At 42.3% G+C, this 23,110-nt stretch overlaps 1 protein-coding gene across 1 annotated transcript in view; it reads left to right on the top strand.

Annotated features, from left to right (window-relative positions):
• mrps5 (mitochondrial ribosomal protein S5) overlaps nucleotides 1-23,110 on the top strand; it is a 142,505-nt gene that overhangs the window by 110,813 nt on the left and 8,582 nt on the right. Inside the window, exons 6-8 of the mRNA XM_072246845.1 lie at nucleotides 362-452; nucleotides 17,499-17,545; nucleotides 20,861-20,918. Of these exons, the coding sequence (XP_072102946.1) occupies nucleotides 362-452; nucleotides 17,499-17,545; nucleotides 20,861-20,918 (196 nt within the window). The remainder of the gene's footprint in view (nucleotides 1-361; nucleotides 453-17,498; nucleotides 17,546-20,860; nucleotides 20,919-23,110) is intronic.

The following is a 23,110-nucleotide window of genomic DNA, read 5'->3' on the forward strand; positions in this document are numbered from 1 at the left end:
TCATTTACAGCACATGGGAGAAAACCACATGGTCATAGGGAGAATCTCAGGCTCCACACCTAAGAAAGGATCAAACCCGGGACCCTGGACTGTGAGGCAGCATTGCTAATTGCCACACTGCAGCACTGTCAGAGAAGGCATGGAAGCAGATCTACCATATAATGTTGCAACACACACAAGATGCTGGAAGAACTCACCAGGCCAGGCAGCACCTGTGGAAAAAAAAGTACAGTCAAAGTTTCAGGCTGAAACCTTTTGGCAGGACTGATTTTCTTGCAACAGAGGCCCTTGTTAGTTTAGTTTTAAGCTAAAATAAAGATGTCTTCTCTTTTCTAATACATAATTTGTTCTTGTCTGACAGGTTAAAAGTGTCTTCAACATGACAGCAAAAGAAGGGAGGAAGAGATCAATCAGTGCTCTGGTCGTGGTTGGAAATGGAAATGGGGCTGCAGGTAAGGGTTGAAACAAAATAACCTGTCAATAAAACATCAGTTGCTAGATCGCTGAGTCAACCCTGGTTGGTATAAATCTGGGGAGTGAATGCCCTCTTACCATGTTGTGCAATTCCATGATTCAACTAATAACACTCAAAGCCCTTTCCACCATCTACCAGACACAAGTCAGGATTGATAGATTACCTCCAGCAACCTAGATTGGCCTGTTCCAGCATAAGATCAAAAGAAATAGGGCAGGAGTAGGCCATTTGGCCCATTGATCATGCTTTGCCTTTAAGAAGATGATGGCTGATCTGGGCATGAACTCAGCTTCAACTACCTACCTTTTCCCCATTACTCTTAATTCCCCTATTATGCAAAACCATATCCAACTGTGTCCTAAATATATTTGATGAGGTAGCCTCAAATGTTTCCCTGAGCAGAGAATTCCACAAATTCACAACTCTTTGAGAAAAGCAGTTTCTCCTCATCTCCGTCTTTACTTATGTGGAGATTCTCGCTATTCAGACAAAGCAGCTGACCCTGTGAACAACATCCTCTCTATCAACCTCAACATTCAGTTCCTTCACGGGTAACAGTCTGCGAGTAAACTCAGTCGATTGAGTAGCATCGATGCTGGGGAAAAGAATTGTTGATGTTTCATCAGAAGGTCTGATGTGGGTTTGGACAGGGTTCCTGTCTGTAAAGGGCATAGAAAGTGAGTCAGTCAGGGTTTTCAAAAAGCAAGCAGATGTCACCTGAAAAATAATTTATGGAGAAGGATCAAGGAAAGGGACGGATGTGATTATTTTACAAAAATACAATGGTTCTTGCACTGTAATGATTCTTTGGCTCTCCTGCCATTTCCCATTTTCTGGAAATGTTTATGCCTCAAATACAGCAAAACTCCAGATAATTAATATTCAGTAATTAACTCATGAAAGTGTAGTAGTTATCTGATTAAAATTACTGTAACTGTTGAATCCTGATTAAAATATACATTCTGACCCTGCTTAACATTGAGGATGTGTCCCCGGGAGGTAAAGTGCTGTGTAAGTTTCCTCTCATGAGGCGGTTCTCGGTAGCAGGAAATCATGTCGAGAATACCTCTCTTTGCCTTATTGCTTCGCTCCCAGTCAGGGTCATTATCGAAGAACTGGTCCAAGATTTGTGTGATCGTGGTGATAATAATGCTGAGGAGTGTTGTGGTGAGGTTCCTTGCTGGTGTTTCCTCTTCTCCATCAGTGTGTCCTCAGTTTCAACCAGGATGCGTTGCTCTGCCCATTCTCGAAGCTCTATCCTCTAATCCCACTTCATTGTTCCACGATGTTTGGATGACTGGTTCTGCCTGAAATCCTGGGATGCCATTGCATGCTTCTGGCTGTAGCTTCTTCCACACTCCATTCATTCCAGGCTGCTCTGATATTGTCTATAGCTTTCACGACGTTGTAGTTTTTTCCAAAATTGTCTGACGGATTGTTTGTCTTTACCTTTTGTTTCCTCCAGAAGTCGCTTGAATGTGCGACGGAGGTAATAGGCTTTAAAATTCGATATTTCTCCTTGATCCATTGGTTGGAGTAATGAAGTGGTGTTGGGTGGAAAATAAACCACTTCTACAGGAATGCAGGTCCGAAGCGTGTCAGGATTCTCAGGGTGGCCAGGGACATTATCAGGTACTAACAATGTTTTAGGTTTAGGGTTATGCTCCTCACAATACCGCTTCACTGCTGAGCAAAATTAGGAAACAAACTAACTTTGGAAAACATCAATCATCACCCAGGCTTTCTTGTTTGATTTCCAAATCACTAGTAGACTTGGCTTTAAAATGCCTTTCATTGTTCCAGAGTGATACACAATCATAGGCTTAATCTTAAAGTCACCTTTAGCATTATCTCCTAGCAAGAGAGTTAACTGGTCCTTTGTAGCCTTGAACCCAGGTGCATGTTTCTCTTCTTGGGAAATGAAAGTACAAGAAGGCATTCTTTTCCAAAATAGGCTGTTTCATCCACTATTGAAGACAAGCTTAGGAGGAAATCATTCTTTTCGATTATGGCTTCAGCGTTGCAGGAAAATCCTGGGCTGCCTTACTGTCTGCACTAGCTGCTTCACCAGAGATACGTATGCTATGGAGGTTACTGCGCTGTTTAAATCTATCAAACCAACCACTGCTGGCCGTGAATGTTACCAACATATCTCCTTCTTGAATATGATTGAAGATGCTTTTTGCCTCTTCCATTATTATCAGCTGGCTTAGGGGTACATATCATTGTTTGGTCATCCATTCATATATTTAGTCTATTTTCCATTGTTTCAAGCAAATGGCTCCTTGAATGAGTCACCTTCGTTGATGATAACTTCTGAGGTCATCGTTGCAGAGGCTTTTATCTTGTCTGCATTTTTTTTATATAATTGTTCTGATCGTCGATGTAGCCAATTTCAAACAGGCGCCAACATCAATCTGACGTTCAATAGCTTCCAAATGCTTGCAGTTCCACATCCATGCTAATACTTTTCCGAGACTTCTTAGATGTACTGGCCTCAGTGGTAGTTGCAGGCTGTTTTTCAGACAATATGGAATAAATTAGCGAGGGAGCAAGAATGTTTACACGTGAGGAGGAGGCAGATCATGAACTCATATGTGATTGGCTGTGAGTGGCTCCAAGTGTATGTAAAGTGCTCTCATTGGCTGATTGAAGGTATATTGTAATGGTGGCCGCTCGTGGGAAGTTTTAAGTGTTGTTTAGAATGAGTTTTTAGCATATTTTAAAATTTCAATAAAGAATTGGATAACCACATTGTAACAAATCAGCGCTATGTGGGATCTGAGTATATCTAGTTTTCCAGGATATATTACACTTCAATTAGGATTTCTCTCATCTCAAATGGAAAATATTTTGACTATCATTCTTTCCATATCCGATTCAAAATGAACAGCTAATTCATTTAAATCAAAAGCAACAGAAAATGCTTGAAAAGTATTTCACACTGAAGTAATTATACTTCGTTTCCACATCTGGGTAAAATTCAATACTGTGTGTGGGATTAACATTAGGAACATAAAGGCCCACTTAGCACATGTAGGCAATTTATTCCACAGACCATTTACAACCCAATGATTCATGGATTTGATTTTCTGATCTATTTAAGATCTGGATGGAAAATTTTGAAGTTATCGATTGGCTTCAAGAAATAATTCCAAAGACCTCTAACTTTATCCAAATCTATCCAAAACATCTAAATACTTCCATCTTTATAAATTATTTTCCATGTCGTAGTTCCATAGTTTCAATGCCTATTGTTATTTTTTTAAATGGTAATTTTTTTCTGTTACTAACCCCAAAGTATATTTTTTACATTCAGTTTCACAGATTATCATGGTAGCATTGGAACTTGCAACCTCTAAAGACATTCAAATGATAGTTGAGTAAGTACATAAAAGGATAATTTAGAGTAGGGGTTCCAACCCTGGGGTCCATGGACCCCTTGGTTAATGTAGTGGTCCATGGAATAAGAAAGGTTGGGAACCCCTGGTTTAGAGGAATATTAGCAACAAGATGGAACTAGTTTAAGCACGTACTTTGGTCAGCATGGACGAGTTGGACCAAAGGGCCCATTTTGGCCTGTATGATTCAATGACCAGTCCAGCATCATAGATACTAAGCAATAGATAAGCAAACCAATTTGTTCACTCCAACACGGCAGTGACAGAATCAGTTTTATTTATCACTTACTTTAAAGCACAGGCGCAGTGCAAAGACATAAAAATTAATGTTGATAATATAATTAAATATGCAAACAAGGGAGAAATTGATTTGGAATCAGGGACAAATCAATCTTGAGATTCAACAGATCAGGCAGGAACATTGGAGAGGGAAGCAGTTCAATTTTACATCAGTGACCAAGCATCAGTGCTGAGGACTCCGCTAGTATTACTAGTGAGTAATGGCAGTAAGTTTAAACTCTGCTGTTGGCATGCTGGATTGCAGTTGTGAAATCATCAACGGGCAATAATCAGTGAGTACAGGATCTTGTCTTCGCATATGAGTACCAAACGTGGCAGCATGTACACCAAATATGTTCTAGCATGTTCTTTTATATCATTTCTTCATTACCTGAAATCCTTGTGTTTTATCTTTGCAAACATAGTCCCAAGACATAGGAGCAGAGTTTGGCCCATCGGGTCAGCTCCACCATTCAATCATGGCTGATCCTGTTTTCCCCTTCTCAGCCCCACTCTCCGGCCTTCTCCCTGTAACATTTGATGCCATGACCAATCAAGAATCTATCAGTCTCTGCCTTAAATACACCCTCAATCACAGGGAATGGTGTGGACAGCCCAGCACATCTGTAGATGTGAACTTCCACTATTCAGGACATTTACAAAGACAGGTGCGTAAAAAGGATCCGAAGGATCACTGTGGACCTGAGCCACCCCAACCACAAACTGTTCCAGCTGCTACCATCCGGGAAATGGTACTGTAGCTTAAGAGCCAGGACCTACAGGCTCCAGGACAGCTTCTTCCACCAGGCCATCAGACTGATTAATTTATGCTAATACAATTGTATTTCTATGCTATGTTGACTGTCCTGATGTACATACTATGTATTACAAACTACTATAAATTGCACATTGCACATTTAGGTGGAGACGTAAAGATCTTTGCTCATCATTTATGTGAAGGATGTAAGTAATAAAGTCAATTCAATTCAATTCATTGTCTTGTTGCATCGTACAGCTTCCATTAAGCTTCGGGTGATGGACCACTACCCCTGATATTCTCCTGTAAAATGTCATGATATAATTTTGAATTCATTGTTCCCTCAATGATTACAACTGTCCAGACCCTGAGGCAGCAAAGCAGTCCCACACCATGATGCTCCTTCCACCATGCTTCACAGTTGAGATGAGGTTTTGGTGTTGGTGTCCAGTGCCCTTTTTCCTCCAAACATAGCAATGTGCATTTCTGCCAAAAAGTTTGACTTTTGTCTCGACTGTCCACAGAGCATTGTCCCAGAAGCATTGTGGAATATCCAGGTAGTCTTTTGCAAACTTAAAACATGCAGCAATATGTTTTTTGGAGAGCAGTGGTTTCTTCCGTGGTGTCCTTCCATGAACACCATTCTTGTTCAGTATTTTTCTTATAGTGGACACATGAACAGAGATATTAGCAAGTTCTAGAGATTTCTGCAGGTCTTTTGCTGTTACCCTTGGGTTCCTCTTCACCTCCTTCAGCATTGCACATTGTGCTCTTGGTCTGATCTTTGCAGGACGCCCACTCCTAGGGAGAGTAGTAACAATACTGAATTTTCTCCAATTGTACAGAATTTCGCTTTACTGTGAACTGATGAACACTCAGGTCTTTAGAGATACTTTGTAGCCTTTTCCAGCTTCATGGATCTCTACAGTACAGGTGCCCCCCACTTTCCAAATGTTCTCTTTATAACATTTCGCTTTTACGAAAGACCTACATTAGTACCTGTTTTTGTTTACATTAGTACCTGTTTTTGTTAACCGAGAAAGGATTTTCACTTTTACGAAAAAAGACACTTGTAGCGGTGTGCTACACACAGCGTTAGAATAACCACATGGAGTCGGTGAGTTGGAGTTGCGATAAAGAGATTTATTCAAACTACGCGGCCTGCTTTAAAGCCTTCCCGTTCCCGCCCTCCCTGGGGCGGGACTGCTGTGGGGAATCATATTCCCAGACCCTTTCCGCACACGGGATTCTCCTCCTGCTGGTGAAGATGGCCTGGTGCCCTTTTTGGGGCCGGCCCTCTGCCTGCGCGCGCTGTTTCGTGAGCTGGTTCGTGTGTGCTAGAAAGTGGGTCGCCACATAACCCCCCCCCAGAACCAGCGATACCTCCCCCAATGTTCACAGTCTGGATCGGCCTCTGTTTGGGAGGTCTGCCCCTGCGCCGCGGTGCCTGAGCCTGGACTGGCTGCGCCAAGTCCACATGGGCCGGTTTGAGTCGGTCCACCGTGAAAACCTCCTCCCTCCCCCCAATGTCCAGCACAAACGTGGACCCGTTGTTCCTGATCACTTAAACGGCTCCTCGTAGGGCCGCTGTAGCGGTGCCTGGTGTCCGCCCCGTCGTACAAAAAGAAACTTACAATTCTGCAGGTCTTTGGGTACGCAGGTCGGGCCCTGTCCGTGCTGTGAAGTGAGTATGGGGGCCAGGTTACCGAGCCTCTCACGTAGTCTGTCCAGGACTGCTGTGGGTTCTTCCTCTTGCCCCCTTGGGGCTGGTATGAACTCTCCTGGGACGACCAGGGGTGCGCCGTACACCAACTCGGCCGACGAGGAGTGCAGATCCTCTTTGGGCGCCGTGCGGATTCTGAGCAGGACCCAGGGAAGTTTGTCCACCCAGTTAGGCCCCTCCAGGCGGGCCATGAGAGCTGATTTCAGGTGACGGTGGAAACGCTCCGCTAGTCCGTTCGACTGTGGGTGGTAGGCAGTTGTGTGGTGTAGCTGCGATCCTAAAAGGCTGGCCATAGCCGATCACAGGCTGGAGGTGAACTGGGCGCCCCTGTCGGAGGTAATGTGGGCCGGTACCCCAAAGCGTGCTACGCAGGTTGCGATCAATGCTCGGGCGCAGGATTCGGAGGTGGTGTCGGTGAGCGGGACTGCCTCTGGCCATCTGGTGAACCGGTCTATCATAGTTAGGAGGTACTGCGCTCCTCGTGACACTGGCAGGGGCCCCACGATATCCACATGAATGTGGTCGAACCTCCGGCGGGTGGGTTCGAACCGCTGCGGCGGAGCCTTGGTGTGCCGCTGCACCTTGGCCGTTTGGCACTGCATGCACGTTTTGGCCCATTCACTGACCTGTTTACGCAGTCCATGCCACACGAACCTGTTGGAGACCAGCCGGACAGTTGTCCTGATGGAGGGGTGCGCTAAGTTGTGAATGGATTCGAAAACCTGCCGGCGCCAGGCTGCTGGGACGACGGGGCGGGGTTGGCCGGTAGCGACGTCACATAGTAGGGTCCTCTCACCTGGACCTACGGGGAGGTCTTGGAGCTGCAAACCGGAGACTGCAGTCCTGTAACTGGGGATCTCAGCGTCTGCCTGCTGTGCCTCTGCCAGTGCTGCATAGTCCACCCCCTGGGACAGAGCCTGTATGGTCGGTCTGGAAAGTGCGTCTGCCACAACATTGTCCTTTCCCGAGACATGCTGGATGTCCGTCGTGTACTCGGAGCTGTAGGACAGATGTCGCTGCTGGCGGGACGGCCAGGGGTCGGACACCTTAGTGAACGCAAAGGTAAGCGGTTTGTGGTCTGTGAACGCGGTGAAGGGCCTACCTTCTAAGAAGTACCTGAAATGCCGGATTGCCAGGTATAGTGCCAATAGCTCCCGGTTGAAAGTACTGTATTTGAGTTCAGGTGGTCGTAGGTGTTTGCTGGAGAACGCCAGGGGTTGCCAGCGACCCTCGATGAGTTGTTCCAGCACTCCACCGACTGCTGTGTTGGATGCGTCCACCGTGAGGGCAGTAGGAACGTCCGTTCTGGGGTGCACTAGCATCGTGGCGTTTGCCAAGGCTTCTTTGGTTTTAACGAAAGCGGTTGTGGCCTCTTCGTCCCAGGGAATGTCCTTGCCCTTACCCGACATCAGAGTGAATAGGGGGCGCATGGTTCAGGCTGCTGAGGGGAGGAAACGGTAGTAGAAATTCACCATACCCACGAATTCCTGCAGGCCTTTGATTGTGTTGGGTTGGGGGAAGTTGCAGACCGCGTCTACCTTGGCGGGCAGCGGGGTTGCCCCGTCTTTAGTAATCCTGTGGCCCAGGAAGTCGATGGTATCGAGTCTGAACTGGCATTTGGCTGGGTTGATTGTAAGGCTGAATTCGCTCAGGCGGGAGTAGAGCTGGCGGAGGTGGGACAGATGCTCCTGCCGACTACTGCTGGCTATGAGGATATCGTCCAAATAGATGAATGCAAAGTCCAGGTTGCGTCCCACCGCGTCCATTGGCCGCTGGAAAGTCTGTGCGGCATTCTTTAGACCAAACGGCATTCGGAGGAATTCGAAAAGTCCGAACGGGGTGATGAGTGCGTATTGTGCTGCCATTTGCGGCCCTCAGGGTGGGTCCCGGTTCTCTGTTGCGGGTGTCGTAACTCGTTGGAGGTAAAACGCTGATCTCCGCTCCAGTGTCGACCAAAAATCGGCGTCCCGACTGCTTGTCCCAGACGTACAGGAGGCTGTCCTGATGGCCAGCCGCCATAGCGATCGGCGGCGGCTGGGCCTTGGCGTTTCCCGGGAACTTGCAGGGTGGTCTACAGCGGCGGGCCTCTGTGCACCACCGCTGGTGGTAGAAGCACCATTGTTCGTTGGGCTCTGCTGCCGGGCCTGGTCTGGTCTGCCGTTGGGCACGCGGCTTGGTGATCTGTGCGACGGACGCCCCTCTCTCCTTCTTGGCATTCCACAACACATCTGCTTGGGCCGCCACCTCCCGGGGGTCGCTGAAATCTGTGTCGGACAGCAGCAGGCGTATGTCCTCAGGCAGTTGCTCTAGGAACGCCTGCTCAAACATGAGGCAGGGTTTGTGTCCTTCAGCCAGGGCCAGCATTTCGTTCATTAATGCCGATGGCGGCCTGTCTCCCAAACCATCCAGGTGCATTAAGCGGCGTGCTCAATTGCGCCGTGAGAGTCCGAAAGTCCTTATGAGCAGGGCTTTGAATGCTGTGTATTTGCCGTCCTCCGGGGGCGACTGTATAAACTCCTCAACTTGTGCAGCTGTCTCCTGGTCGAGGGAGCTCAGCACGTAGTAGTAACGAGTGGATTCCGAGGTTATCTGCCGAATGTGGAATTGTGCTTCTGCTCGTTCCAACCACAGACGGGATCTCAGCGGCCAAAAGCTTGGCAGTTGTAATGAAACTGCGTGAACAGACGCAGCGTCTGTCATCTCTGGCCCAAATATCGTTTGGGCCGTCGGGGTCACCAAATGTAGCGGTGTGCTACACACAACGTTAGAATTACCACACGGAGTCGGTGAGTTGGAGTTGCGATAAAGAGATTTATTCAAACTACGCGGCCTGCTTTAAAGCCTTCCCGTTCCCGCCCTCCCTGGGCGGGACTGCTGTGGGGAATGCATATTCCCAGACCCTTTCTGCGCGCGGGATTTTCCCCCTGCTGGTGAAGATGGCCTGGTGCCCTTTTTGGGGCCGGTCCTCTGCCTGCGCGCGCTGTTGTGAGCCGGTTCGTGTGTGCTAGAAAGTGGGTCGCCACACACTCGCTTTAAACTTGTGTTTACCCCGAGAAAGACTGCCATGACCATGAAGCCTTGTGCAGGCAGGTGTGTGCGAATGCGTGATGTGCACATGCATGTACGTGCCGATTTTTTTCAACAAATCGATTTTGGCTCAAACTTCCCGATTCTGTTAAGTGAAACCACACTGTACATACATTATTTCTACTTTATATAGGCTGTGTATTCATCATATCATTCCTGCTTTTACTATATGTTAGTGTTACTTAGTACGATTTGGTAGTTTATTTTTTGGGTCTGGGAACACTCAAAAAATTTTCCCATATAAATTAATGGTAATTGCTTCTTCGCTTTATGCCATTTCGGCTTACGAACGGTTTCATAGGAACACTCTACATTCAGATAGCAGGGGAATCCTGTACTAAGGTCCTCTGAAAGTTGTTTTGATCAAGGCATAGTGCACATAAACAGATGTTCCTTGAGAAGAGCAGGCTGTGTCAGTAACCTGACTTTGTGTATCTTTTCTATAGGACAGGACGCCTCTAGAACCCCTACCTCCAGTCTGATCTCATTAATTGGAACACCTGACTCCAAATAGCTTTTGTGGAAGGCATTACCCCAGAGGTTCACATACTTTTTTGAACCTAGACTGTGATTGCTTAAGTGGTGTACTCAATATTGATGAGGAGAAGTAGAATTGTTTGTGTGTTATTAGTTTAGGCAGATTGTGTTTGTCTATTATTGTGACTTAGATGAAGATCAGACCATATTTTATGAGTAATTAATGCAGAAAACCAGGTAATTGCAAAGGGTTCACAAACTTTTATCTTGCGACTGTATGATGTTGATACCAAAATGTGCCACGACTTCTGGCTGCTCACCTGCCCTCTTTATAATGTTGTGGATCCAGTTTGAGACATCTCTGACCCTGGGAGACAACAAACCATCCGGGAGTTTCTTTTACACCCACAGAATCTACTCCTACTGCTCTTATAGTCCTTCCCCCACAACAATAAAAGTTATCATCTTGTTTGCCTTCCTAATTACTTGCTTTGCTACACATGCTGATTATCTTTGTTCCATATAGAAGGCACCAACTCCTCGGTGTGGCAGCAATCTGAAGGTTCTCTGCATTTACACAATACTCTGCTGTTCTATTTTTACCATAGTAGATTACCTCAGAGTTTCACACGTTATACTTCACCTACAAAGTCTATTCCCACTTGCATAACCTATGTATAACCCTTTAAAGACTATATCATTTCCAGAACTTGCTTTGCCACATTACACTCAAGTCCTTCACCTCTCGTTAATACAGACAATAAGTAGTTGAATTTTGCCACTGATTCCTGTTCTGCACCACTAATTGCAGCTTATCAACCTAAAAATTACCTAGTTATTCTGAGTCTCTTTTCTGTTAGTTAGCCAGTTCTCTAAGCATGCAAATATATTACCCCCAAATCTCCTGTGTAATAGCTTTTAATATGGCGCTTTATCAAAGTCCTTTTAGAATGCCAGGAAAGCTATTTATTCTGATTCCCTATCATCCAATTTCCTCATTCAATTCTCAGAGAAATCCAACAAATTTCTTCAAAATCATTTCCCTTCATGAAACCATGTTGGTTCTATTCCTGTACTACTTGCTTAATTTCATAATAACAGACCCATTTTTATCAGCTTTCTGTCTTTTTCCTTTCTTAAATAGAAGTGTTACATTGAAGTTTCAAATCTGCTGGGGTCATTCCAGAATCTAGGGAACTTGGGAAGCTGGCAGCCAGTGCATCCGTTGCCTCTACATTCATTTCTTTAGGATGCAAGACTTCAAATGTAGGCATCAGCCATTAACTTTTGAGTGATAATTGTTCCTTCCACTCTCCCTTTTATTACTTTTACTGGTATAATTTTAGTGTTCACCACCATGAAGATTAATAAAAAATATTTATGAAAACTATTCTGCTTTTCATTGGAAAATTAATGGGAAACAATGTCATCATCCTAAATACTTCATTAAAAAGTAGAAAGGTTATTGATATTGTGAAGATAAATAAAGTCACCAGAGAGCAGCTGTGGCCATTTAATCAAGCATTAATGCCATCATTACAGCAATTGATCACTAAGAGCATGATGTTCTAAGCAATAAATAGCCCCTGTATGCATGCTTGGCATCTTTGTCCATCTCCAAAGTACTTACAAAACAAGGTAAAATAAATGTACTTTATAAAGATTCAAGATTGTTTAATGTCACTTCCTGAGCACAAGTGAAAGGAGAAGAAAATAATTGATACTCCGGATTTAGTGCAGCACAATAAACACAGAAGATAAAGAACACAATAATAATAATAATAATAATAATAATAGTATGTACCTTAACACACCTTTTTATACATGGATGATTTGAAATTATATACTCCTTCATCAGTTAAGCTAAAGCAATTAATTCAAATAGCTGAAATATTTTTGAAGGATATAAACATAAACTTTGAACTGCATAAATGCAGAGCATTAAACATAAAGTAAGTTGCAATAGAGCTAATTGAATACAAAACAGAGCAGCGGGATACAATACAACCAATGGGTGAATGTGAAACGTATAAGTATCTGGGATATCAATAAGCAAAGAAAATAGATCATAATGTGATAAAAACAGAATTTACTTCAAGGCTTAAGAAAATCTGCCAGAGATTTACAGTAAAGTTATACCTATATCAGCATATTCTTTTGGCATAATGCCTTGCTCTGAAATGAATCTGGAAAATTTACAAAGAAAGATGAGAACTAAAATGACAAATTTCAGAAAACATTAAGTGCATTCAAATGCGCTTAGATTACCACTACTTAGGACAGAAGGGAGAAGAGAAATAACAGACATTAAAAATCTACACAACAGTCAGATAAAACTTCTAAGGATACACTTTCATCAACAGAAACAGGGATCCGCATTCCACGCGGGCATATGCAACTCTGATAAGAAGTATATACCACTAAACTTAAATGAGACCACAACCCAGAAAAATGAAGACATTATCAATATTGGAAAAAAAAAGTGAACCAATGGAAGAGCATGACCCTCCATGGAAGACACCCCCATGATCTGAGCAGACAAAATGTCAACAAGGAAATGTCGAATGGCTGGCTCAGAGCTGGAGACCTCTTCCCAGGAACAGAAGGATTCCTTGTAGAAATACAGGAACACAAAAAAGTAACAACTTTTATATATTAACAGTCCAGCAAATTCAAGATGATAAATGTAGAAAATCCAAGAAAAAAACAGAAAAAATCCAGCAGATTACAGGATCCTGTAGCAGTTCAACACAATCTGATTACTCTCTCTCTCTCTCTCTCTCTCTCTCTCTCACACACACACACACACACAATCGACTGGCAAACATCATTCATCAAAAACTTACTTTAAAATACAAACTCATAAATGAAATCATACTTTACTATAAGTGCAAGCCTGATTCAGTTTTAGAGTCAGAATACCACAAATTATATTATGACCAATCAGTTACTACAGTTTGAATAATCCATAATAACTGTCTGGATATAATAATACTTGATAAATAAGCAAGAACAACTTATTTTATAGATATAGCTATGCCAAACACACACAACTTACAGAAATCAATAGTGAAAAACACCAGAAATATGCTGAATTAAAAGAGGAAATTGAAAGACTTTGGAACATGATCATGATATACATTGTCCCAATAGTAATACCTATAACTGTTATCATCCCAAAGGCACTACACAATAGTATTAAACAATTAGGTGTACACAGCAATATGTGTAAATCTTCAGAAAGCCACAATATTAAACACCACTAGAATAACCCGAAAGTTCCTAGCAATTGACAAATGAGCATGCTTGGCTATGTTCGTACCTCAGATTTTATCAGCCTGGGGTGAGAAAAAAATAAAACAGCATAAAAAATTGATTATATATCCATAAAGTGATGCAAGACTGTATATAAAGTGACTAATGGGAAATAATTAGGTCCTGGTAGAGTTAGTGGGTGGAAGTGTTGATCGGTCTTACTGCTTTGAGAAAGTAACTATTTCTGAGTCTGGTGGTCCTGGCATGGATGCTACGTAGCCTCGTCCCTGATGGGAGTGGGACACACAATCTATGAGAAGGGTGAGTGGGATCCTTCATGATGTTACTGGCCCCTTTCCAGCACCTTTCTGTATGGCAGGTCCTCGATGGCAGGTAGGCTTGTGTCAGTGATGTGTTGACCAGTTTTGACTACTTGTTATAGAGCTTTTCTGTCTGCCGCAGTGCAGTTTCTGCACCAAGCAGCTTGTTAGGATGCTCCCTACTGTGCATCTGTAGAATGACATGAGTATAGATGTGCATAGTCCAGCACTCGTGAGCCTTCTCAGAAAGTCGAGGCATTGGTGAGTTTTCCTAACTGTGCCACAGATATAAAGAGGGGTGTGAGAGTTGTGAGTTCCCCTGAAATTGATAACCATCTCCTTTGTTATGTTGACATTCAAGAAGAGGTTATTTGCCTGGCATCAGACCTCGAGCTCTTCTACCTCCTCTCTGTAGGCCATCTCATCATTGTTGGTGATGAGCCCCACCACTGTTGTGTCAGCAGCGAACTTGACAATGATAAAGAGACAGGTTAGACACTTAAGTGTTTGAAACTGTAAAGAAATTGAATAAGCTGAAAAGTTTTAAAGGAAATCAGGTCCAGAGTTCAGGACAACGATGGATGAAAGCTGAAGATGACAGAGGGTGTAAAGAGGGCGTTGAGGGGATTGAACAAATGTTAGATCAGGCAACTGAATTGTACAATCTGTGACACAATGGACAGGGTTGCAGAAGTAAATTGGAGCATCAGAATGGGAGAATTTGCAAATAGGAACAAATTTATTGTAAAAGTATTTTTGTAATCAGATCTCAGTTTCCATGTAGTGGTAATGTGCAGTAGTTCAGTGCAGCAAGATGTTCTCTCTAAGTAACAGCAGGGTTCTGTTCCTGTGAATTGTTCGTAACATGGATGGTTCACAAGTCAGAAATGCACCCACAAACCAACTTCCCATGGCAGCTAGTAAGGCCATCCCTCCAGCATCCCAAACAAAAGCACGTGCAGGATTTGCTAAAATTGGGTGCGTTCATAACCAGGGGAGGACATGTACAATGACAGGAGCATGACCCTGGTGAAACTGATAATTGCTGTAGCACTTCTGCCATCTATTGTCTATATTAGTTTTTTACTTTCTCTGTGTGGTTCTTTTAAATAAATGTAATTGATGTTATTTGAAGTACGTGTTCAGTTGATTATACTGAATGTGATTTAACAGTGGCCAAACAGACTAATTTGAATCATTAATGCTTAATAGAGACTGCTTTAATGGTTTTAGCTGGCCGGTGGTGTAATGGCATTAACACTTTGAAGCAAATGGTCGCCAGATCAAATCTGGCTGTCTCCTTGCATGCTTTCCCGCCGTGCTGGGTTGAGCATCAAGCTAACAGCTTGGTCTCGTAGAAAGCAGTCAAGTGTTACAGAAACAGCAAAAAGTGCTGCCCAATGCACCACAAAGTACGAAAAGGAACAACAACAACAACCTTTGAGGGTGGTAAAAAGCATCAAACATTTTAGCAAGCAGGCACTAAATTTCATATTACCAAAATATAATAAATTCAGTTTCACTTATTTTCTTCTCAAAAGAGCAAAGAGGAGCTTAAGAAACAGGAAGAAAACCTTAATTGAGAATGAAAGAAAATATAGTTTTCTGATGAGAATGTGATTAAATTGAGCCAGACACCCCAGAGGCATGCAGTAAGCAGGAAACAAACTGTTGGAGGAACTCAGCAGATCAAATAGCGTCAACGAAGATTAAAAATAAGTCAGCATTTTGAGGTTGATATCCTACATGAGGGTATAATGAAGGGTCTCATCCCAAAACATCAACTAAGTCTTTGCCTCCAGGTGCTCTCTGACCTGCTAATTTCCTCTGACTATTTTTTGATTCAGATTCTAGCATGTGCAGTCTCCTCTGTCACCACAAAAATGCAAGTCTGTACAATCACATTTTAATGCTCATAAAGAAAAAGACTTGTTATATTTTATCATTAAAGTGAGGCAGAAAAATAATAGTTAATATAATATTGTTGGAGTTACTTTGGGCTAGGATTTTCTCCCTCTCCTTTCTTAGATGTAAAGCCAATGTTAGCTTTCTGCCACAGAAATTGTATGATTATATTTCCCTTCTGCATTACTATAGCAGTTAGTATGTATTCATTGCACGCTTATTCCCTTGCACGTAAGTGATAGTCAGTGAAATGAGGCAGCCATATATCCCTCAATTGATATCCAATTGCAAACAGTTAAACAAACTGCCTCAGTCACGATGCCAGAGCTTTGAACTTGTAAGATGTCACTTAAAGATCACAAGTAAGGTATTGAAGCAATATTTGCATATTTTCCAAAAATATATCCTCAAAATTTTTTCCAGTTTTTAAATTTTTTTTTACTTTTCCAAATTTAAGGATAAAAGGTTTTCTTTAAATTTGGTTACTCTGAATTATGGAAATCCATGAGTTTCTCTGGGATTCGTTCCCGTCCTCCACTTGGGAAATTGTGAAGGAATGCCATGGTGACACAGAAGGTGACTTACTAATTAAAGACAAACTAATTAGAAGACACCTTAGGTGTGCGAGGGAGTTTTCTGAAGTTATGTGAATATGGCAGATGTTAATTCAGGCCAGAGCCAGTGGGGATCTAATGATGAACGCTGCCTTCCTAAGGCACCACTCCTTGAAGATGTCTTTGATACAATGGAGGCTGGTACCTATGATGGAGCTGACTAACCTTACAACTTTCTGCAACTTATTTTGATCTTGTTCAGTAGCAATCCCCCCCCTCCCCCCACCAATACCAGACGGTGACACAGCCAGTCAGAAAGCTCTCCACGGTACATTTGTAGAAGTTTTCAAGTGTTTTAGTTGACAAACCTTGGCCATTTTCCTAAAGTTATCTGTTTATTTCACACCCTGTAAAGTCGCCCTTGACTATTGATTTATAGGCTGAGTAGAATTTATTTTCATTGCCTCTTTTCTCAATCCTTGGTCAACTCCTCGACCATCATGTAGATAGTTGGATTCTTGTATGAAATTTTGATGATTTTTGTGCAAGGTCACCCTCTGTACAACAGCACTTTACAGTCTCTCATCATTTAATAAATACTGTCTCTCTAAAATTGCAGTTGGTCGAGTATTTTCACCTTAAGGGTTATGGATTTATAAAATATATTAGTGGGAGATAACTTGAAGTAATCAATAATAAAAAAAAAATTAAGATTACCAATTCGCTCTATTCCTGTGGAGTCTCAGGGGATTGAAGATTAATTTCTTGTGAACAATGCTTGAGAAAAATCCCTGATAAGTTTTTTTCTGAATGTTTTATTAGAGCAGAACAGTACAGGACACTCCATTCAGCCCACATTATTGTGCCAACCTGATTAAACCAGTTACTCCTAATTAATGTAATATTTGTTAACGCTAATGTATTGAAGATGGAGAGAACTCTGTTTAATTTGCTGCCATCACATTGTGTAATGAATTTTCCCTTTGGAGCAGCAAGATAAGTGTTAGGATTGATGTGTTGTGTGGCCATCAGCTGCAGAGAGGAGTTAGGGTAGTTGGAGAAGAAAATCGTCTGAAGAACACGTCACAAATGCATACAACCAGAGGCAGCAACCTTTCTCCATTTAAATGTAAGAAACAATTAAATTCTGTGATTGGCCTTTTGACGTGTTTTCTGTGGTAAATGAGAACTGCTTTCTTACCTCGTAATCTGTTGGTCCTAATAAATCAGTTAAACTAATCTGATGAATTTGATATTTTTACCAGGTTTTGCATTAGGGAAAGCGCCTGACAGAACAACAGCTCTCCGAAAGGTAAGTCTTTATTATTGTAGTGGGATACTTTGGGTCACGAATTTGCAACTGTGCATTTTAGAATTATGGACATGAAAAGAAGAAAAAACACAAAAGACAACAGATGCTGTAACCTCAAGCATAAAACAAATTCATGGAAGAACAGAGTGTGTTAGGTACTATATGTGAAAACAAAAGGAATAGATGACACTTTGGATCAAGAACTGATGCAGAGCTTCAACCCAAAATGTCAACCATTCCTTCCAAAGATGTTAACCCGCCCACTGAGTTCCTCCAGTAGTTTGTTTTTTGCTACAAATTTAAAGTTTAAGAATAGAAGAAAAATACTTAAATACTCAATGTAATTGCACATTACTGTTGCATTTTCAATAAAAATATTTTGTACCAGCTCCACTCCAGACATATTCTCTTGGCTTAGTAAACCAGTGAATATTAATGATAAGCACAAGCAATCCTGCAGATGCTGGAAATCTAAAGCAATACACACGAAGTGCTGGAGGAACTCAGCAGGTCAGACAGTATTAATGGAAATGTATAAACAGTTGACATTTCAGGCCGAGACCCTTCATCAGGCCTGGAAAGGAAGGAGGAAGCTGCCAGAATAAGAATGCATGGGGGAGGGAAGGAGGACAAGCTAGAAGGTGATTGGTGAATCCAGGTGGGTGGGGGAGGGGAAATGCAAAAAGAAGCTGGGAGGTGATAGGTGCAAAAGGTAAAGGGCTGGAGGAGAAATCTGATTGGAGAGGAGAATGGACCATGGGAGATTGGGCAGGAGGAGGGGCACCAGGGAGAGGTGATGGGTTGGTGAGGAGAAGAGGTAAGAGACTAGAGTGAGGATTTGAAGAAGAGGGAAGGGTTTATTTATTTCTGTGGATGCTGCCTGAACTGCAGAGTTCCTTCAGCAATTTGCATGTGAATATTAATGGTTCAAGTCTAAACTCCACAAGGACACAAGAATGGTGGTAGTTGTGAACATGGCTTGAAAAATTAAAACTCCAATATGCCTGCATGTTGTTTATTTGGTCATATTTCCCCTCTCCTGAGCCCTGTAAATTCTTCCACAAGTAATTGTCAAATTTCCTTCAAAGAGTTGCTGTTGATTCTGCTCCTACCAACATGAATGATCAAAACAACTTGTTCTACTTAGGGAAGGATACTTGTTTTTGGTTATTTGCATCAGAATTTTATAAGGCTCTCGCCTACTCTATAAATGTCAGGAAGAGGGTGCTCTGCTTTCTCAGGGTCATTTAGACAAGCCAACCCTGTTAGTAACAGCCACATTCTAAATGATTTTACAGTAACACTTGTCATTACTTTTCAATAGTATTTATCTATATTTCTTTTACCTTTTATTTTTCTATGAATTTGTTTTTGTGGTAGTGTCAAAGAATCCTTAGAGTGCAACATGTTGTATGCTTGCATGCTCTATTGCCTTTGTTTATTCCTATTTTATCAGTTATTGTCTAAATTTGTCTCCAATCCAGAATAAGGCAGGCAGCAGTTGGAAGGGGTGCTCAGCAGTTTGCTTTGGCTGTCAGTCCTTTATAACACTTATGCTTAGGACAGCCCCATATTAGCTTATGGCACAGCTCCACATCAGTATCAGGAGCCAAAGACTGCCGTAAGCCCACTTCAGCATACTGCACATTTCAAAGAGTACTCCTGGAAAATGCCATCAGAACAGCATTAGGTCTCCTTCAGTTGCTGCTGGAGTTATTCCCCACCAAGGATTTTGTGCACTGTGAATAAAAATTTTAAAAAATACTGCAACTGCTGGAAATCTGAAATAAAAACAAAATGAAATGCTGTATAACACTTATCATCTGTGGAAATAGAACCTGAGCTAATATTTCTGAATTGTTACAGTGAAGGGTCCCAGACGTAAAACAATAACTGTTTCTCATTCCACAGGTGCTCCTGACTTGCTGATCATTACCAGCACTTTGCGTATTGTATCTGTGCACGTTAGCTTCCTCCACAATCACCATTGTCACTGCTCTTCAGTCAATTTAGATGAGACTGGCAGAGAGCTTTAGTTTCCATTAATTATCCCAATTTAGATAATTGTTTTGCATCTCTTGTAGTGGCTCCTCTAAGATTGGGCAAAAGAAGTAGCCATTGATTTGATTGCACAGCAATAATAGTACTTATTACTACTGGAAACGAATTGGGCTCCTTTAAATCACAAGCTACACTATTTGCTTCAGTAATAATAACTCTAGATCTAGATTCGAAAGACCTCCGCCTAATCAGAAATCTGTACTGGGAACAAACTGTTGCTGTAAGAATAGATGGAGATCAGTTTACGAAAATCAAGAGAGGTGTTAGACAAGGGTGTGTTTTCTCCCCTGATTTATTTAATGTGTACAGTGAAACAATATTACAAAAAATAAGAGACATCTTGGGAATCAAAGTTGGCGGTGAAAACATCAATAATTTCAGATATGCAGATGACACTGTTAATTGCAAGTACGGAGGAAGAACTACAAAACTTAATTGATATAATTGTTGAAGAAAGTGCAAAAATGGGTCTATCTGTCAATTGCAAAAAGACAGAATGTATGGTGATATCCAAAAAGAAGGAGAATCCTATCTGCAGGCTGAGAATAAACGGGGAAGACATAAAACAAGTACAGAACTTTTGCTACTTAGGAAGCTCGGTGACATCAGATGGCAGGTGTCACATGGACATCAAAAGAAGAATAGGGATGGCAAAAGACACCTTTACGAGAATAAAGAGTATACTGACCAATACTAAACTAGGCATGACAACCCGCCTCAGAGTACTGAAATATTACGCTTGTCCAGTTATGTTATATGGCTCAGAATGTTGGACAATATCTAGTAACATGAGGAAACAAATTGAAGCAGCAGAGATGTGGTTTTTGAGGAGGATGCAAAGAATATCATGGACAAAACGAATATCTAATGAGGATGTCGTGAACAGAGCAAACACAAAAAGAGAAATAATGTATGAGATCATGAAAAGGCAACGTAACTTCATTGGACATGTGATTAGGAAAGAGGAGATAGAATGCACGGTAATTATGGGAAAGATTGAAGGGAAGAAAGCAAGAGGAAGATAAAGACAAATGATGATGGAGACAGCAGCCAGAGAACTGGAAATGAGTACCAATGAATTGATCCACTTGACCTGAAACAAGTGTGTGCAGGCCATGGCAGTCAAAGCTCAAACTGGGCACGGCACCTGATGATGATGATGAATTAATAATAATAATAAGTTTTATTCTTGACCAGCTGTTTTACTAATTTTTTCAATTCTACTTGTAATAGTTTGCTTCATTTAATTTATAGGCGAAGAATAGAGCGATCCACTATTTGTACTTCATTGAACGGTACAACGATCACACCAGTAGGTATCCATCATTCTTCATTCCATACTCTGCCTCTGTGCTAAGAGTAGAGCACCAGTGTTATATCCTGAGCAATCATATGTCTAGTTGACAGATGGATGGTCGGCCATCTCCATATCAAAACAATTGCCAGGATTTGCAGTAATGCATTGAGCCAGTTTGCTTTTTCTGTAGTTCGCCAAACAAGTATTTTAAGATCACACAAATAAAAGCACATTGTTTTCACTGTGTGAAAATGCCTATAGTATTATGTTACTGTGAGCAATTTCAGAATTTAGTAGGACCAAGGGGCCTCTGATAAGAGCAGGATATTGATTACAGGAAGCAACCAGAAGAACTTGAATCATTCTACCTGTTCCGTTGTTCTTTCCTGGGCTTGTTTCTCTTTTTAACTTAAGAACATAAGAAAAAGGAGCAGGAGTAGGCCATCCGGCCCATCAAGCCTGCCCCGCCATTCAGTAAGATCATGGCTGATCTGTCCGTAAATTCAGCTCCATCTACCTGTCTTTTGCCAATAACCCTTAATTCCCCTACTATGCAAAAACCTATCTAACTGTATCTTAAATATATTTAGTGAGGAAGCCTCAACTGCTTCGCTGGGCAGAGAATTCCACAGATTCACCACTCTCTGGGAAAAACAGTTTCTCCTCATCTCTGTCCTAAATCTTCTCCCCTGAATCCTGAGGCAGTGTTCCCTAGTTCTAGTCCCACCTACCAATGGAAACAACTTTCCTACTTCGATCTTATCTATCACTTTCAAAATTTTGTATGTTTCTACAAGATCCCCTCTCATTTTTCTGAACTCCAGAGAGTATAGTCCCAGGCGACTCAATCTCTCTTCATGGGTTAATCCCTTCATCCATTGAGTCAACCTGGTGAACCTCCTCTGCACTGCCCCCAAAGCCAGTATATCCTTCCTCAAGTATGGAGACCAGAACTGCACACAGTACTCCAGGTGCGGCCTCACCAGTACCCTGTATAGTTGCAGCATGACCTCTCTGCTCTTGAATTCAATCCCTCTAGCAATGAAGGCCAACATTCCATTTGCCTTCTTAATAACCTGTTGTACCTGTAAGCCAACTTTTTGCGATTCATGAACAAGCACTCCCAAGTCCCTCTGCACAACAGCATGCTGCAATCTTTCACCATTTAAATAATAATCTGCTCTACTATTATTCCTTCCAAAGTGGATGATCTCACATTTACCAATATTGTATTCCATCTGCCAGACCTCGGCCCACTCACTTAACCTATCTATATCACTCTGCAGACTCTCCACATCCTCTGTACAATTTGCTTTTCCACTCAGTTTAGTATCATCAGCAAATTTTACTACGCTACACTCAGTCCCCTCTTCCAAATCATCAATATAAATGGTAAACAGCTGCGGGCCCAGCACCAACCCCTGTGGCACCTCACTCACCACTGACTGCCAACCAGAGAAATGCCCATTTATATCAACTCTCAGCCTTCTATTGGTTAACCAATCCACTATCCATGCCAATACACTTCCTCCGACTCCATGCATCCGTATCTTATTTATAAGTCTCTTGTGCGGAACCTTATCCAACGCCTTCTGGAAATCCAAGTATACGACATCCACCTGTTCCCCTCTATCCACTGCACTCATTATGTCCTCAAAGAACTCAGTAAGTTTGTCAAACAGGACCTGCCCTTTCTGAATCCATGCTGTGTCTGTCTAATAGAACCACTCCTTTCTAAATGTTTCGCTATTTCTTCCTTAATAACAGCTTCCTTACTGCGGATGTTAAGTTAACTGGTCTATAGTTGCTCATCTTTTGCTTACATCCTTTTTTAAAAAGTGGTGTGATATTTGCTGTCTTCCAATCTGCTGGGAGTCTAGAGAGTTCTGATAAATGATTACCAACGCATCTACTATAACCTCTGCCAATTCCTTCAGCACCCTGGGATGCATCCCATCAGGACCAGGGGGTTTATCTAGTTTGCTCATCACTATCTCTTTAGTGACAGTGATTTTATCGAGGTCCTCACCTCCCATTTTGTCCATAACATCCTTCTTTGGCATATTAGACGTGTCCTCCACCGTGAAGACCTACACAAAATAGTTGTTCAATGCCTCAGCCATTTCCTTATCACCCAATATCAATTTCCCTTTCTTGTCTTCCAAGGGACCTACGCTGACTTTAGCCACCCTTTTCCGCTTTATATA

The sequence above is a fragment of the Mobula birostris genome, chromosome 2 (genome assembly GCF_030028105.1).
Source record: "Mobula birostris isolate sMobBir1 chromosome 2, sMobBir1.hap1, whole genome shotgun sequence".
NCBI classification, from domain to species: Eukaryota; Metazoa; Chordata; class Chondrichthyes; order Myliobatiformes; family Myliobatidae; genus Mobula; species Mobula birostris.